General features: G+C 34.2%; 1 protein-coding gene across 1 annotated transcript; it reads left to right on the forward strand.

Annotated features, from left to right (window-relative positions):
* Positions 1–483: 483 nt before the first annotated feature.
* Positions 484–2,488, forward strand: LOC131064339 (7-deoxyloganetin glucosyltransferase). Its single transcript, XM_057998447.2, has 2 exons — positions 484–1,138; positions 1,242–2,488. The coding sequence occupies exons 1-2, from the start codon at positions 628–630 to the stop codon at positions 2,198–2,200; spliced, it is 1,470 nt and encodes a 489-aa protein (XP_057854430.2). The 5' UTR covers positions 484–627; the 3' UTR covers positions 2,201–2,488.
* The last annotated feature ends 13,270 nt before the right edge of the window (positions 2,489–15,758 follow it).

Consider the following 15,758-nt stretch of genomic DNA (forward strand, 5'->3'; position numbering starts at 1 on the left):
TATTAAATGTCAATGCACACATAAAATATACAAATAAAAATATCATGATTAAATGTCACTATACATATAATAAAAAGCCGTGTCATAATTGAATACCAATGCACACATAAAATATACAAATAAAAATATGATGATTAAATTTCACTATACATATAAAACAAAGTTGTGTCTTAATTGAATGCTAATGCACACATAAAATATACAAATAGGTAGGAAGAGCCGTGAAGGAAAGATGTTTTACAGTTTCAACAAATTTATACATTTAACAACTAAATTCCCAAAATCGCTGAACGAGTCTTCACTTTAAATTAACTTAGAGTCCCCGATTTGTCGTACTATAATCGAAAGTCTCAAGATTTATGGAATTTCATTTAGTTCCAATCTATACGAAGCACGTCAAAATTAAAAACACCTGCCGGTGTGAACAGAAGAGTTTCGAGATCAGGTTTTATGATTTTAGACCACATGACTAAGCTAATTCTCGAGTGCCACATGCTTTGAAAAGGTTGAAAAGAAGGTGAAGCTACTGGTCCAAATTGTTGGAATGACTGAGTGATCCACTGTCAGAAGTAAAATAACTTGATATTTTTTGGGGTGTGTTCCATTTGTGATCCCTGTTCCAGAACGATGGCCTCGATCACACGCCCTCCACACGCAGTAGTGGTGCCCTTTCCTGGTCAAGGCCATGTCAATCCGCTCATGCACTTTGCCAAGATCTTGGCCGCCAGAGGATTCTTCGTAACTTTCATCAACACAGACCGGATGGAACAGAGGATCTTCAAAACACCCAACGATTCCGCGGCCGTTTCCCATCAGTTGCTACAGCAAGGCCTGCAGATTCGCTTTCTGGCTGTTTACGATGGCCTCCCTCCCGACCATGGAGGAGTACAAGCGATTGATGAGTATTTCCTCGCCACGCAAAAGTTAGGCCCGGCAATGGTTCGAATCCTGAGAAGCACCGCCAATGAAGCCCCGCAGATCACTTGTATTGTTACAGATTGCTTCATGGCTTGCACCCACCACGTAGCCACCTCGCTGGCAGTGCCTCGTGTCGTATTTTGGACTTACTGTGCCTCTGCCGCCATTGCCCTTGCCAATTCTCGGACGCTCATGGACAAGGGTTATATTCCAATAAATGGTAAGCATAAGCATAACCTCATATATTTCATACAAATCGATGTTTTTTATCAAGGCATGCTTCTGTACGAATTAGTAGTATTTTGCTTGTCTGTCGTCTGCAGTGAAGGAGGCACGGCGGCCGGAAAACCTTATCACTTGTCTTCCGGGTAAGATCCCTCCTTTGATACCAACCGATCTGCAAACTTTCTTCCGAGTTCAAGACACGGCGGATCCCATGTTTCAAGTGATCATGTACGAATCCGAGATTCAGAACGAAGCAGATTATGTGCTTATCAATGTGTTTGAAGAGTTGGAAGGACCTGAGGCTGCAGAGGGGCTCTCCAAAGGATACCCTGCTCTGCCCATCGGCCCTGTCTTCCTTCCCGACTTCCTCCAGTCCACTAAATCCTCTGTAAGTGTTGCTACTAGCCTCTGGGAAGAGGACCTAGATTGCATTAAATGGCTTCAGACAAAAGCACTTTCCTCTGTTCTGTACGTCTCTTTTGGGAGCATCGCAGTGATGTCGATGAAGCAGTTGCAAGAGCTGGCTCTAGGACTAGAGGCCAGCGAGCAGCCTTTTCTGTGGGTATTACGGCCTGACATAGCCGAGGGAAAGGCTGCGGTGTTGCCCGAGGGATTCACAGAAAGAATTGGGGAGCGCGGAAGGATTGTGCAGTGGGCTCCTCAGTTGAAAGTCCTGTCTCATCCCTCTGTAGGTGGATTCTTGACCCACAACGGATGGAACTCCACTTTAGAAAGTATTAGCTTTGGAGTGCCTATGATTGGATGGCCTCTGTGGGCAGAACAGTTTCACAACTGCAGATTTTGCAAGGAGGTATGGAAGATTGGCATGGATTTCGAGTCTCGAGTTGAAAATGAGAATGCTTTGGTATCGAGGGAGGAGGTGGAGATGGTCGTTCGAGCGATGATGGAAGGCCCCCAAGGAAATGAATTAAGAAAGAATGCAGCAAGGTTGAAAGAGGCTGCTACCAAGGCAGTGATGGCAGGGGGTTCATCTTATCGAAATTTGGATAAATTTACCAGGGACATGACTGCAAGAGCCAATTCCGTGATAGAATAAATCTAAGGTTTGTGTGGTTTTAAAGTTTGCAACAAGTATCATGGCGAGTACTTACTCGTGCTATGGTACTAAAAAGTATGTGTACGAGATCGGTCAGTAATAATTTGACATTGATAGAATCTTGAAAGGTTGGTGTATTGTAATTTTACGTTCTAGTGCTGGTACAATAAAAGTATGTTTTTTCAATTTAAACGGAGGTTAGTAATAGTTTTACATCAATAGATTTTTGTAAGCTAAATCTATTTCAAAATTACTATAATAGTGAATATTATTATTGTAAAAGTTTACTTTGATCTCAAGTTTGATTCATATTAGATGAATTGTGACTAGCATAGTTAAATTTGGATTTGTTCTTGAGAATAAATAATTGATTGATTACTTTATCTTAAGTTTGATAGTGAAATCTTCTAGAAGCACACTTGAAGTAGAGTTTGTCAAAATGAGAGTTGTTATAATTTCAACTTTTTGTTGTCGCTTTAAAGATATGTGAATAATAGTTTTGACATCAATAGATTTTTGTGAGTTAAATCTACTTCAATTTTATTATGTCAGTGAATATTATTGTGTTAAAGCTTATCTTGACATGAAGTTTGATTCATAGTAGATGCAACTGTGACTAACCATAATTGAATTGGCTTTGTTCTTGAGAATAAATAATTGATTGATTACTTGATTTTAAATTTGATAGAAAAATCTCTAGAAACATAGTTGAATTTGAGTTTATTAAAACGAGAATTTTTATAATTTTAACTATTTGATTAATTTGTTGGCCTTAGGTTTGATAGTTAAATGGGAAGTGTAGTTGAAGTTGAGTTTGTAATGTCATATAACTACAATATTTGAAATTGACATATCAGCAAAATCAAATTCATACTACATTACACAATAAATTATTATAGCTATCTTAAATACATGTATTTAAAAAAGAAAACGGAGCTTATCTTGAAATAGCTATTTCAATTGATATTATTGTTATTACAGCTTCTCTTGATGTCAAATTTAATTTATACTAGATGCAACTACAAGTACCGTATTTGAAGTTGGCTTCAATTCTTAGACTAAATAATTGTCTACTTACTTGATTTTAAGTTTGGTAGCGAAATATCTAGAAGCATATTTGAAATTGAGTTTGTCAATATGATAATTGTAATAATTTCAACTATTTGTTTGACAAATTAATTTTAAGCTGAAGTTGAGTTTGTAATATGATATAAATACAATATTAAAAAACAATAGATTGGTAGTGGCTTGAAATTAATCATAGAAATATGTTTCAAGAGGCAGTATACTCACATTTGGATCAACATCTTAAACCACTAAATGGAACTTATCTCTATGATCATTCTTAGTCTTTTTTGTATTCATCAGCTTTGGAATCATGTTCTTTTTCATAAATTATTTTAAGATCTTCATCTCATATTTTTTCATGGTATTCCTTCCCTAGGGAAGGAAATACACATTTTTTTCATCTCTATTTTATATACAATAGTCAAACCCTCCTAAAAAAGAAAAAACTATCTTTAGGAATCTCCAAGACTACAAAGGCCTATAAAGAATAGTAAGATACATGAATTCACTATAGAATTCAATAAGGAACCTTCTATTGCATTTTAAAATCTCTTCATTTCTCTTACTTTATATTAAAAATTAAAATATCATTCAGCAAAAAAAGTCAAAAGAATATTAGAACCAATAATGAATACATTTAATTAACCAACAGAAATCTAAAACCAAGTTAAATCATATTTATATTCTCCATCAATATGATCAAAAAGAAATATTGACCACACATAAAATGAAAATGGAAATTCAAAAAAAAGTTCTAAAAAGTTACCACATTATCACACAAACCAAAAATTCTAGCATCCAAGTCATGACACTATGAAAAAAATCTAACAAATAGCTTCTTCAATAAAACAACCATCTAAAATGGGATTTCTTAGGCTCCCCAAAATCAGACCAAAAATGAAATCCTACTAGACCACTTGGTCTATGAACAATCAAGTCCTTATGCCTTGTTTATCCAATAAAAGACTCCACCCATACTAGTCAACATACCATACAACTTATTGGCTATGATTGATCAAAAGAGGTATCGTCTTTCCAAACTCATTGATGAGAGAGATTAGAAAATAAACAAGCCTAAACCATTTTTTAACACTAAATAAATTATCTTACAGGAAGGAGGAACATCAATTTCAGCCCTCCTTGTTATCAAGTCTTAATAAAATCATTAGAAAATAAATTATATAAGACAAAGATCTCTTTTGATGCCTAGATCTTAGCAAAACAACATTCAGTAAGAGCCAACAAATTTCCATCTGGAGTCAAATCCACCTAATCAATATATTGTCTACACACAAACCACGATCTTGACTGAGAGCACCACAACTACAATTTTTTTTTGACATTCCATCAAGTCTTCCATATGCTATTAAACATTCTCGAGCCAAAGACTTTAGCATTAGATTCCCCAAACAAAAAATCTTCAAAAAGAGGAGGTTGTTAGCCTTTACCTTTGTTGGGTTTAGAAAGAGAAAGATCATTTATAATAAAAAAAAATTATAAGTCTTGGGGCCATCATAGTGTCGTGCCTATGAAGCGTGATACCTGCAGCTGCAACGCAAAACACTCAATAGGTCATTACAAGCATGGTTAGAAAATAATAAGGAAACAAAGATGAACCATGACAAAGCGACCTATCGCCTCCTAAGAGATGCGAGTATGGATTTGCTCTTAGATCTAGATAAGCAATCCCAGTGACTTGACTACACCTAGATGGAGGATTTGAAATGATAATGCTATGCAAAGATGAGATTGATTATGCTAGATTGATCCAAGAGACTAATTAAGCTAATGATATGGATGATTAAGCTACGATGATGATGCAATTAAGCTAGAAAAGAGATTGATTAAGCTACATGATTCAACAATTATGCTAGAAAATGATCAAATTAAACTAAATCTAAGACGCAATTGCTTAAAACAACAATGCTCAAATGATATGCCTATAGTAAAATTGCATAAGATGAAATGAGATGGGATCCTTATTGCTCTAAAATGGGGATATTTATAGGATTTCCAAGGCCAGGGGTGAGGTGACAAGAATCAACAGTCAAGATTGAGTCTAAAGATATCAAGGGTGAAATTAGAGGAGGTTGGAGAAGAGGTTGGAGGAAGAGACACTTGTCATCTCTGTGGTGACAAGTGTCAAGGAGCTTTTCTCATAAAAGGGCAAGTGTCCAAGAGAGGAGACATGTGGCCAAAGTGCCATGTGTCTTAAGAAGAAAATATCCACACCATAGGAGGTTAGGATAAGGAGGTTAGAATGTGCAAGATAGGATAGGGTTAGTTAAACCCAAGGTTAGGTGGAATGGGTTAGGTTAGGGGGATGGTTAGGTTAGGTGGTTAGAAGTTAGGAGGCATGTGGGTAATTTGAATTTGAAATTTCAAATAATAGGAAAAGACTAATTAATTCTCAACAACTCATAAATTGATTTGTTTTAATTAATTAGAGGATTAGAAGAATTGATTGAAGTGTGGGGAGGAGATTAATTAATTTGAATTAATTAATCAAAGGGGACTATGGAAATGAACCTATTAAATAAATCCTTAGATTTATTAATAAGTAGATGAAAGGAAGAATTTAATCAAATTGTCTAATGAATTCAATTAAATTAGGAAGGGGGATTAATTAAATAATTGCTTATTTAATTAATTATCTTCAAGCCATTTTTAGGTGTATACACATAGTATTTTCAATCCATTTTACTACTATAGAAATACTTTGAATAATTAAATCCTTAATCTTCATCCCAATAAACCTTATAGGCAAGTACCACCAAGACCAATTTACGACATGCCTCTTTGTATTATCTTTTCTATCAGAGAATACCATAAATCATTGAAGAACTTGTCCAGCTTATCAAAATAATATTTTTCAAACAACCAAGTAGAAGAAAAATAAATAGGAGAAGAAGCAATAATTTTCACTACTTGAATCCTCCTTGCAAGAGATAAAACAGGAGTCTACCATTTATGATGTTTTCTTTTTAATTTTTAGGTATAACTATTCTGACATGTCGAGTTCAAAGATGGATAGACAACAAAATTGATACCATAATATATGAAATATTGTTTAGCCCTACCTATTGCCAATTCTTACTCACCATCCACCTAGGAAGTTTTTTCCCAACTGAGGATATGATATTTACTAATAGAGAATTTTTGAGGATGACAAGTGATAGACCCAAAGTTTGAGGATATCAATCTGACAAAGACATGTGGCAAGCTTTCACTTAGTTGCATTTCGGTGGTAATCCATTTTAAGAAAATGTGATAGAATTAAAATCATTGTGATCCAATGAGAATGGCCTGATGACAATAGAGCGCACTGACACACTTCTTCCATTGAGAAATATGGAATCTTCATTGTTCTTAGCTTCACATCTTTGAGGTTGAGTTGCTTCAATGAACTAACGCTTTATGCTTGACAAAATAAGGAGATGATAGATGGAAAAAGTTTTGATTAAGCATGAGGACCACAATCTTAGGCTTTCCTTGTCAAGACTAATCATAAATTATAGCACTACTACATTATTTGAATTACCTATCATTACCCTAATTTGAGGACTCATTCCTTGAAATCTATGTGGGCTCATTTGTATGAAGGTTCAATTATCTTCATCTTTTCCTCAGTGAAACATAAGATAAAGAAACATTACCATAATTCACTTGAATTTATGTTTTAATTTATTCATGTTTTTTTGAATGTTTTCTTCTCAAGCTAGTAAGTAGGATGTAAAATAAAATTAGAGAATTAGTGTTATCTTATGGTAAACTATACAAATCAGTATTACATACTAACAATATAAAATTATTAATAATATGCTTATTAATATTCATTAGCTACAAATTATCAAAAAAAAAAATCATTAACTACAATAAATTGTGGAAAATAGTAGCATGTTTTTTATTACGGTAAAAACAAGTTTTGAGGGGACCCGAAACCCCTTACAACCAGTTTTGAAGGGACCTGAAACCCTTAAATTTTTCATGGATCTGGAACCCACAATAGAATGATGTAGTAAGGTACAACATAGCCATTCAACTGCTCAACCACAACCAAACAAAGAAGAATAAACATTAAAGAGTTGGTGGTAAAAGAAAAATCCCTAAGCCAGTCCCCAAAAAACTCATATGAACATTAGCATAGGGATCAAGGCTCCCTCAACCATAACTATGGGTTTTGTCAAGGCTCCCACAACCTTATCCTTGAGAGTGATCACCACTGAGAATGTAACTTACCATTCAAGATCTCCACCTCAATAGGAGATAAAGGGAAGAATGTAGCACAAAAGCCATCATGAACACCCTTACAGCCAAAAGTTAAGACTTTACCAAACCCCCAACAACAATTACATGCATATCTAATAAAATCTAACTCCACCTCAATAGGAGAAGGGTCAAATCCAGTCACATCCATCTCTCCCTCAATAGAAGATAAGACCACCTCTATAGGAAAAACCAAAGTAACCCAAAGATATAGAACATGAAGAATAAAGACCCAAACCAAGGAAACAAGAAGGAGAGAGACAAAAATAACCTCACCACAATGACATGTAGGAGTCAAGAGATATAACCAGGAAAGGCCACACCCCATCCTTAGAGAAATCATAGACTGAAGAGATTCCAAAGGAACCGATAATAAGAAAACCTCTTCCAACTGATCAAGGTAAACATGGAAGCATAAGGAGAGAAAAGGAATAGATAAACCACCGTATTTCCATCACAAGGGCATAGAAGAAGCTGGGTCATCAAGAGAACCCCTCAAATAAACCAACGTGAATATCTCCAAGTCAGGGTAAGAACAGCTTGCACACAGCCCCCCGAAAAAATGAGCATAACCCCCTTGAGCATCTTGGGCAAGAGCCACTAAAACACACAAAGCCCCAAATAACAGAAACATACCATGGCTGTGACTTCCAAAAGAGCATGGAGAAACTAGAGAAATGCCAAAGCAATAAAGCCCAGAACCCCTCACAAACACCCAAAGCTCTAAAATAACAAAGGCAACACCAGGCAGTGCAAAGAGCGCCACACACAAGAACGAGATCCAAATAGAAGGCAAAGGATCCCTCAAATACCCCAAAATAGAAGAAACAACAAGCCCCCATAGCCTCAAAACAGACCAGTCTCGACTCAAACAACCACGCCCATTTTCATGAACATAGTTGGGGACAAATAGCTCATCGAACATCTCCCCACAAAAAAGAGCATCCATCTAGGAGCAAGGGAGAGAGGAGAAAACAACAAAGAACATTTCCTCGCACATTAGGCATAGGGAAAGATTAAGAGGGCATGCACTACAAAAGAAAATAAAGCATACCCACCACTAGAAAAAGAAGCTCCAATGCAGCCACAAGGCCACATGCAACATCTCCCCTGACAATGACTACCACATTTGCATCATCTTCAACTCCCACAACATCAGAAGCCTCAGCATCGCTCCCAACACAGCTGCATCACTCGCTTCTCCCACTTCTCGCTTCCATTTGAAACAAAAAGGAAACCACAACATAAGACAGATGGGGGAGGATTATCTACATCATCATCCTCTACACAATCACCTTCCTCTTCGTCTCCTACAAAGTTGCCAGTGGAAACCCTCACACCTCCTGCTCTTCCCATTTCAAACTCAATTTAAAATAGTAGCATGTTAATTATTATTAATTTACCAAAAAAAAAAATTTAAATAAAACTGCATTTCACAATTCAATGAGAGAAATATAAGATATCATCAACAGTAGTTTGGATTTTGTAATATGATTCAATAAATATAGTAATAGTTATAACTACTTATTAAATTCTAAATGTCATCCAATTCTAATTTCCAATTCATCTCCTCACTTTGACCATGAGACTAAAAGTCATCTTCATTCTATTCTTCATTTTCTTTTCTCTACATATATCCACTTAAATGCATCTTGACACTACCAATTTTTTTTTTTCATTGTATTATTGTCATTTGTTCCACTGCTCCCATGCTTTTAAGTGTTGCAAAACCCTCTTCTATCACATATGGACCTATAGACTATGAGTGTCATTTAATAAGAAATTTTTTAAATATCACATATAGTTGTGTTCATCCTCAAACAATTTTACAAAGTCTTGTCTATTTTGTTTCTCATCTTTGATTTCAAGAACCCCAATACACTAATAAATCTCTCACCCTCCATAAATCCCAATATCATTGTTTGACATAATTGAGAAATTTGAAGTATTTTGAGGTTGAATCATGAAATATTTTCTCTAACTTAAGGTTTCCTAAAGCCTTGATATTGATCACGATTAGAGGGGATTCTCCAAGAGCTTAGTTTCTTCCTTTACTATTGATCCAAAATAGGTTAATTTCTTTATAAGGTTAAGTTTATTTAGAATTCTTTACTTGCTTTCCATTGATTTTGAATTGTGAACTCATAGGAAAATGATTGATCAAGATCTTTAACCTCCTATGAAAAGCATTTTGATCATAGTGGACCCAATAATTGGGATACACAATAGACATGGCCTCTAGTAGTTCTTCTCAAGGGAATTGATCTTTAATCTCTACTAAAAAAACTCTCACAATACTCTTTAAATTAGTACATACAAACTTAAGAATTTAGTTTAAAGTTTCCCTTGTAATATTTTGTTCTTTAATCTTATAGAGTACTCAACAATGATTGTGGTAGAATGGTTCATTGATATCTCAGGGTAAAAGCACAAACCTGTGTCACACTTTTATAAAGGAACCAACCAACACAACTTAAACCGTTTAACTTCGACCGCATAAAAGTGATATTTCTAAATTGAGTTTAGAAATGATGTAAACTAATCAAATGTAGAAATATTAATGAAATTTATGTCTATTATTTTTAAAAAATTTTGAAAAAAGATTGATTTTTTTTATAAATTCAAAGACAGATTTTTCATTGCTGAAAAATGCTTAAAATCAGGGGTTCTAGTTAGCAATACCAAAAAAAATGAAAACGGACTTTTTTATTATTATTATTATTTTCTAAATAAAGAACATTTATATGCAGTGTTAAAAATAAATAAAAAAGTTTATGAATATTTTTCTCGTTATAATATTTTGAAGTCCAACATAGCTAAATTTGATAGTTTTCATTCAACGTCACCTTTTGACTACTAAATTTATCATTAACCAAAAAAAAAAAACCTTTATGAGAAGATTCTCTCATCTAGTGAGAAATATTCTTTTAATTTTTTTTAAATGTCTTTTAATATTTTTTTTAATTTCTAATCAACCTCTTTTTTAACTTGAAAAAGCTACTCACAATGTTTAATTAATAAAAAATAATCAAAATAATCAAAATACTATAAAAATTATATGACCAGATCCATGACTTTGAGCTCTGCAAAAGGGTATTTTTTTATTTTTGTAAAAAAAAGTTTGTCTAACATAAAATTAGGCAGAAATTCAAATTTGTCAAAATGCAGAGATTTGTGGCATTTTGCTGCCACATCATGTGACACCTCGGCTAGTCTGGACAGACTGAGTTCGTCCAAACTAGGTTAGTTCAGTCGGACTACCTTGGTGCGAAGTTGGTCCCCCACCCAACCAAGGGACAAAAAGTGATTTTTTGGTTTTTTTTTTTTGTCTTATTTAGAAAATCAATTGACTAGGTTATCAAAGTTAATTTGAAGGCCATTTGGATGTATTTTTGTTGACGACATTTAAAAGGTATTTTTTATTCAATTTAATTTTTTTTTTGTTAATTTTAATTTATTAATATAAATAAATTTTTAATATTTATATTACATGTGTAATTTGATATAACAATTTATTAAATTGGATAAAAGTGACAACATTGAGTTTTTACCCATTTTTTCTTTTAAATAATGTTAGAAAATTTGTCTACATGTTTGTTTTCTTTTCCTTTCTAGTTTAATTAGGCTCACATCTTTATTTCATTTGGGGGTTAATTAACTTGTTTGAAGTGTCTTGTGCCTTTGACATGCTTTATGTTTAGATAGAACCCTAAAGATGGTAACAAAAGTATCTGAACTCCCCTCATCTTCCATTTGGCATTGGGTGTAGGAGAAATTGTTATCATCTTCTTTTTAGGTAGAAGGGCTTGCCCTCTCGAGAAACCCATAAGGTCGAGTGAGAGGGGAACGACCCAAGCAATACTTCTTCAACCTGCCATATAAATTAATGCGTTAGGTGAAAGTCGTGATGACCTGGTGACGTGTATCTACATCGATGATTTTTCCCCTGTATCCACACTTGTGTGAGATGCATAAAAATCCTCTTGAGGACTAGGAATGTGTTCCTAAATGAGTCATCGCCGCATGGGTAGACACTAGTTACCGCTAAAGTTCCCCCACTAGACACATTAGAGTAGTGGCCCACCCTTATATTTGTCTGAACATCGTGATAATTTCAGTTCAAGGGGATAGCTAGTTTTCCCCCCAAGATACTCACCATAAGGCTCCCATGAGATGAGGCAGAAATCCTTGGCTTAGCATAAGCTACTTATAGCTTATAGGGGAGAGGGTGATAGGTTCATCCTTCTAGTCTTGGAGGCCCCTAGCTGTCCTCTCACGAAAAAGGAAAAATTAGTGAATACACCCCTCAAGGTGTCCCTACACTTGAGCTAACAGAGATTCTAGGATGTGGGATAAAGTTACCGCCATGAGAAAATTGACCTTAGGATAAGAAAGTGTTTGATGTATTTTTTATTGTGTTTAAACCCATAAAAATTGAGTTGAATTTGGCCTATGAACATACACATTGACATTAATTTTTATACTATCACTAATTGTAACAACTATTGTGTCTTCTTGTTTGTGATGTTTGATCTGAATGGCTACAAAATATTTGTGTACATGTGTGTATGTGTATGTGTGTATATGTGTATGTGTGTGTATGTGTGTATATGTATCTATGTGTATATATATGTGTATGTGTCTGTATGTACATGTGCGTATGTATGTGTGAGTGTGTACATGTATGTGTGTGTATGTGTGTGTATATGTGTGTATGTACATGTGCATATGTATGTGTGAGTATGTACATGTATGTGTGTGTGTATGTGTGTGTATATGTGTTTGTATGTGTGATTATGTGTGAGTATAAATGTGAGTATATATGTATGTGTGTGTGTATGTGTATGTGTATGTGTATGTGTATGTGTATGTGTATGTGTGTATGTGTGTATCCGTGTATGTGTAAGTATGTGTGTATGTATGTATCCATGTATGTGTGAGTATGTGTGTATGAGTATGTGTATGTATATATGTATGTATGTGTATGTATATGAGTATGTGTATGTATATGAGTATGAGTATGTGTATGTATATATGTATGTATGTATATGTGTGTGAGTATGTGTGTGTAGATGAATGTAATATGTATGTAGATGTATGTAGATGTATGTATGTATGTATGTATGTATGTATGTGTAGATGTAGATGTATGTGTGTATATGCATGTATGTATGTGTAGATGTAGGTAATATGTTTAGATGTATGTATATGCATTTGTGTATGTATGTATGTGTATGTATGTGCATATGTGTATGCATATGCACATGTGTATGTGTATGTGTATGTGTATGTGTGTGTATATGTATGTGCACATATGTGTGTATATATGTATGTATGTGTATGTGTGAGTATGTACATGTATGTGTGTATGTGTATGTGTGGGTATGTATGTGTTTGTGTGTATGTACATGTATGTGTATGTGTGAGTATATGTGTATGAGTATGTGTATGTATATATGTATGTATGTGTATGTGTGTGAGTATGTATGTATGTGTGTGTAGATGCATGTAATGTGTATGTATATTTATGTATGTATGTAGATTTATGTATGTATATGTATGTATGTATGTATGTGTATATGTATGTGTAGATGTAGATGTATTTATGTATATGCATGTGTATATGTATGTATGTGTATATGTATGTAATATGTGTAGATGTATGTATATTCATGTGTGTATGTACGTATGTGTATGTGTGTCTACGTGTCTATGTATGTGTGTGTATGTGTATGTGTGAGTATGTGTGTATGTGTATGTACATATGTGTGTGTATGTGTGTATGTATGTATGTATGTGTGTATGAGTGTATGAGTGTATGTGTGTGTGTACATATGTGTGTATTTGTGTGTACATGTGTGTGTATGTGTGTATGAGTATGTGTATGTATATATGTATGTACGTGTATGTGTGTGAGTACGTGTGTATGTATGTATGTATGTATGTATGTATGTGTATGTATGTGTGTGTATATGTGTGAGTATGTAGATGCATGAATGTATGTATGTATGTGTAGATGTATGTAATATGTGTAGATGTATGTATATGCATGTGTGTATGTATGTATGTGTATGTGTATGTGTGTGTGTGTGTGTGTGTTTATGTATATGTGTATGTGTATGTGTGAGTACGTGTATGTGTGAGTATGTGTATGTGTATCTGTGTGTATGTGTGTATGTATATGTGTATATGTATGTGTATATGTGTATGTATATATATGTGTGTGTGTGTGTGTGTGTGTGTGTGTATGTATATGTGGATGTGTGTATGTGTGTGTGTATGTGTATATGTATATGCACGTATGTACATATGTATGTGTATATGTATGTGTGTGTGTATGTATGTCTATGTGTATATGCATGTATGCATGTGTATGTGTATGTGTATATGCATGTATGTACATATGTGTATGTGTATGTGTATGTGTACGTGTATGTGTATGTGTATGTGTATGTGTATGTGTGTGTGTATATGTGTATGTGTATATGCATGTATGTACATGTGTATGTGTATGTGTATGTGTATGCATGCATGTGTATGTGTATGTGTATGTGTATGTGTATGCATGCATGCATGTGTGTATGTGTGTGTGTGTGTGTATGTGTGAGTATGTGTGTATGTATGTGTATATGTATATGTGTGTATATATGTGTATGTATATGTATATGAGTATGTGTGTATGTATGTGTATGTATGTGTATGTATATGTATATGTATGTGTACATATGTAGTATGTTTATGTATGTTCATTCTATATGTATGTATGTGTTTATGTGTCTAGATGTAATATGTATGTATGTGCATCTATGTAATATGTATAGTTCTCATACAATGTATGGACTCATTAGATCGGTTAAGTGGACCATTCATTATCAGTTAATAATAGAGTCATTATTAGTTAGGTATATTAGTTAAGTGGACCATCCATGTTCATTTTGTACGTTCAGTTGACAAGCATAATAAAATAAACATGTATGCATATTTAAAGCTTGTTCCAATTGACTTGACATATATGTGAGTGTGGGCATGTGTATTTAGGGGTCTGCAGATTTGGATTGCTTCTCAATAGAAATTTGTCCAATGGGGAATAAAAGGACTAGATTATGGAAGTATGATCAAATAAAAGAGACAAAAAAGCGATACAAGACCTACTCAAGAACAAGTTCCCATTGATGATGAAGTGGTCCTGATTCAGGAAAGAGAAGAAATTGGTCCTAGTCAATCCAAAGAAAAATTCTTTGGTATGTCCAATCTGATGAAGATGGATGAAGACACTCTTTTCAATGAGATTTTGAGTAAGCATATGGTACCAGAAAGCACAATAAAACTAAATAGCAAAAAAAATTGGGATGAATATTTTCAAGATAAATCTCTAATTGGAAGAGCACAATTGTTTGCAAAGTTATTTAGGAGAAAATAAATAATTCCTGTTTTGGAGTTGATGAGTGTTGATAACAAGAAGAAATCATCAGATAGATCAGTAAATTAGACAGTGGTTGAAAATTTGCAAGAAGCTCTGAAATGTATCGAGAGCACAAGTCAAACTGTTGATTTAAGTGCTACCCGAAGAGAATTAATGACTATGATTTCTATTAAGAAATTATCACAGAGAAGACAAACTCAAGCAATTGCCCAGTTATTGGATGTCTTTAGAAGAACTCTCCAGAGATATATTAGGAAAAGAAACAGGTTGGATGAGAATATTAAAAAGAACTAGGTCAATATTTGCAGGGTTCCTCAAAAAGATAGAATTATTGAAGATGTAAAAAGACTTGTTATTGAATACTAGACCAATCACTCTCATGTTTCTTCCAATAGAAGAGACACTATATAGATTAGAGATGAAGATGGTACAAAAATTGCACATCCAAAATAGTTTATAGACACAACATAGAGAAAACTGTTTGAAGCATTCGAACAAGAATTTCCAGACATCAAGATATGTCAAGAATGTTTGAGGGATTACGACCATGTTTTGTACATATCAATAAGGTACATGAAACTTGTTGTCAAAATCACGTTGAATTTCAGCTATGCCTCCAGCCATATAAAAAGGCAATGGCAGAAACTAATCCAAATGTTGTCATCCCTGCAAGTACAACACGGTTTGTGAAGTCTATTTTATGTGACATATTAGAAGGTTCAGATGAGTATAATGTACAATGTATAAAAAATAAATGTGTTGACTATGGAGATTTGAAAAAAATTGTACAAATTGAGAACA

This window comes from Cryptomeria japonica, chromosome 10 (genome assembly GCF_030272615.1).
Source record: "Cryptomeria japonica chromosome 10, Sugi_1.0, whole genome shotgun sequence".
NCBI lineage: Eukaryota > Viridiplantae > Streptophyta > Pinopsida > Cupressales > Cupressaceae > Cryptomeria > Cryptomeria japonica.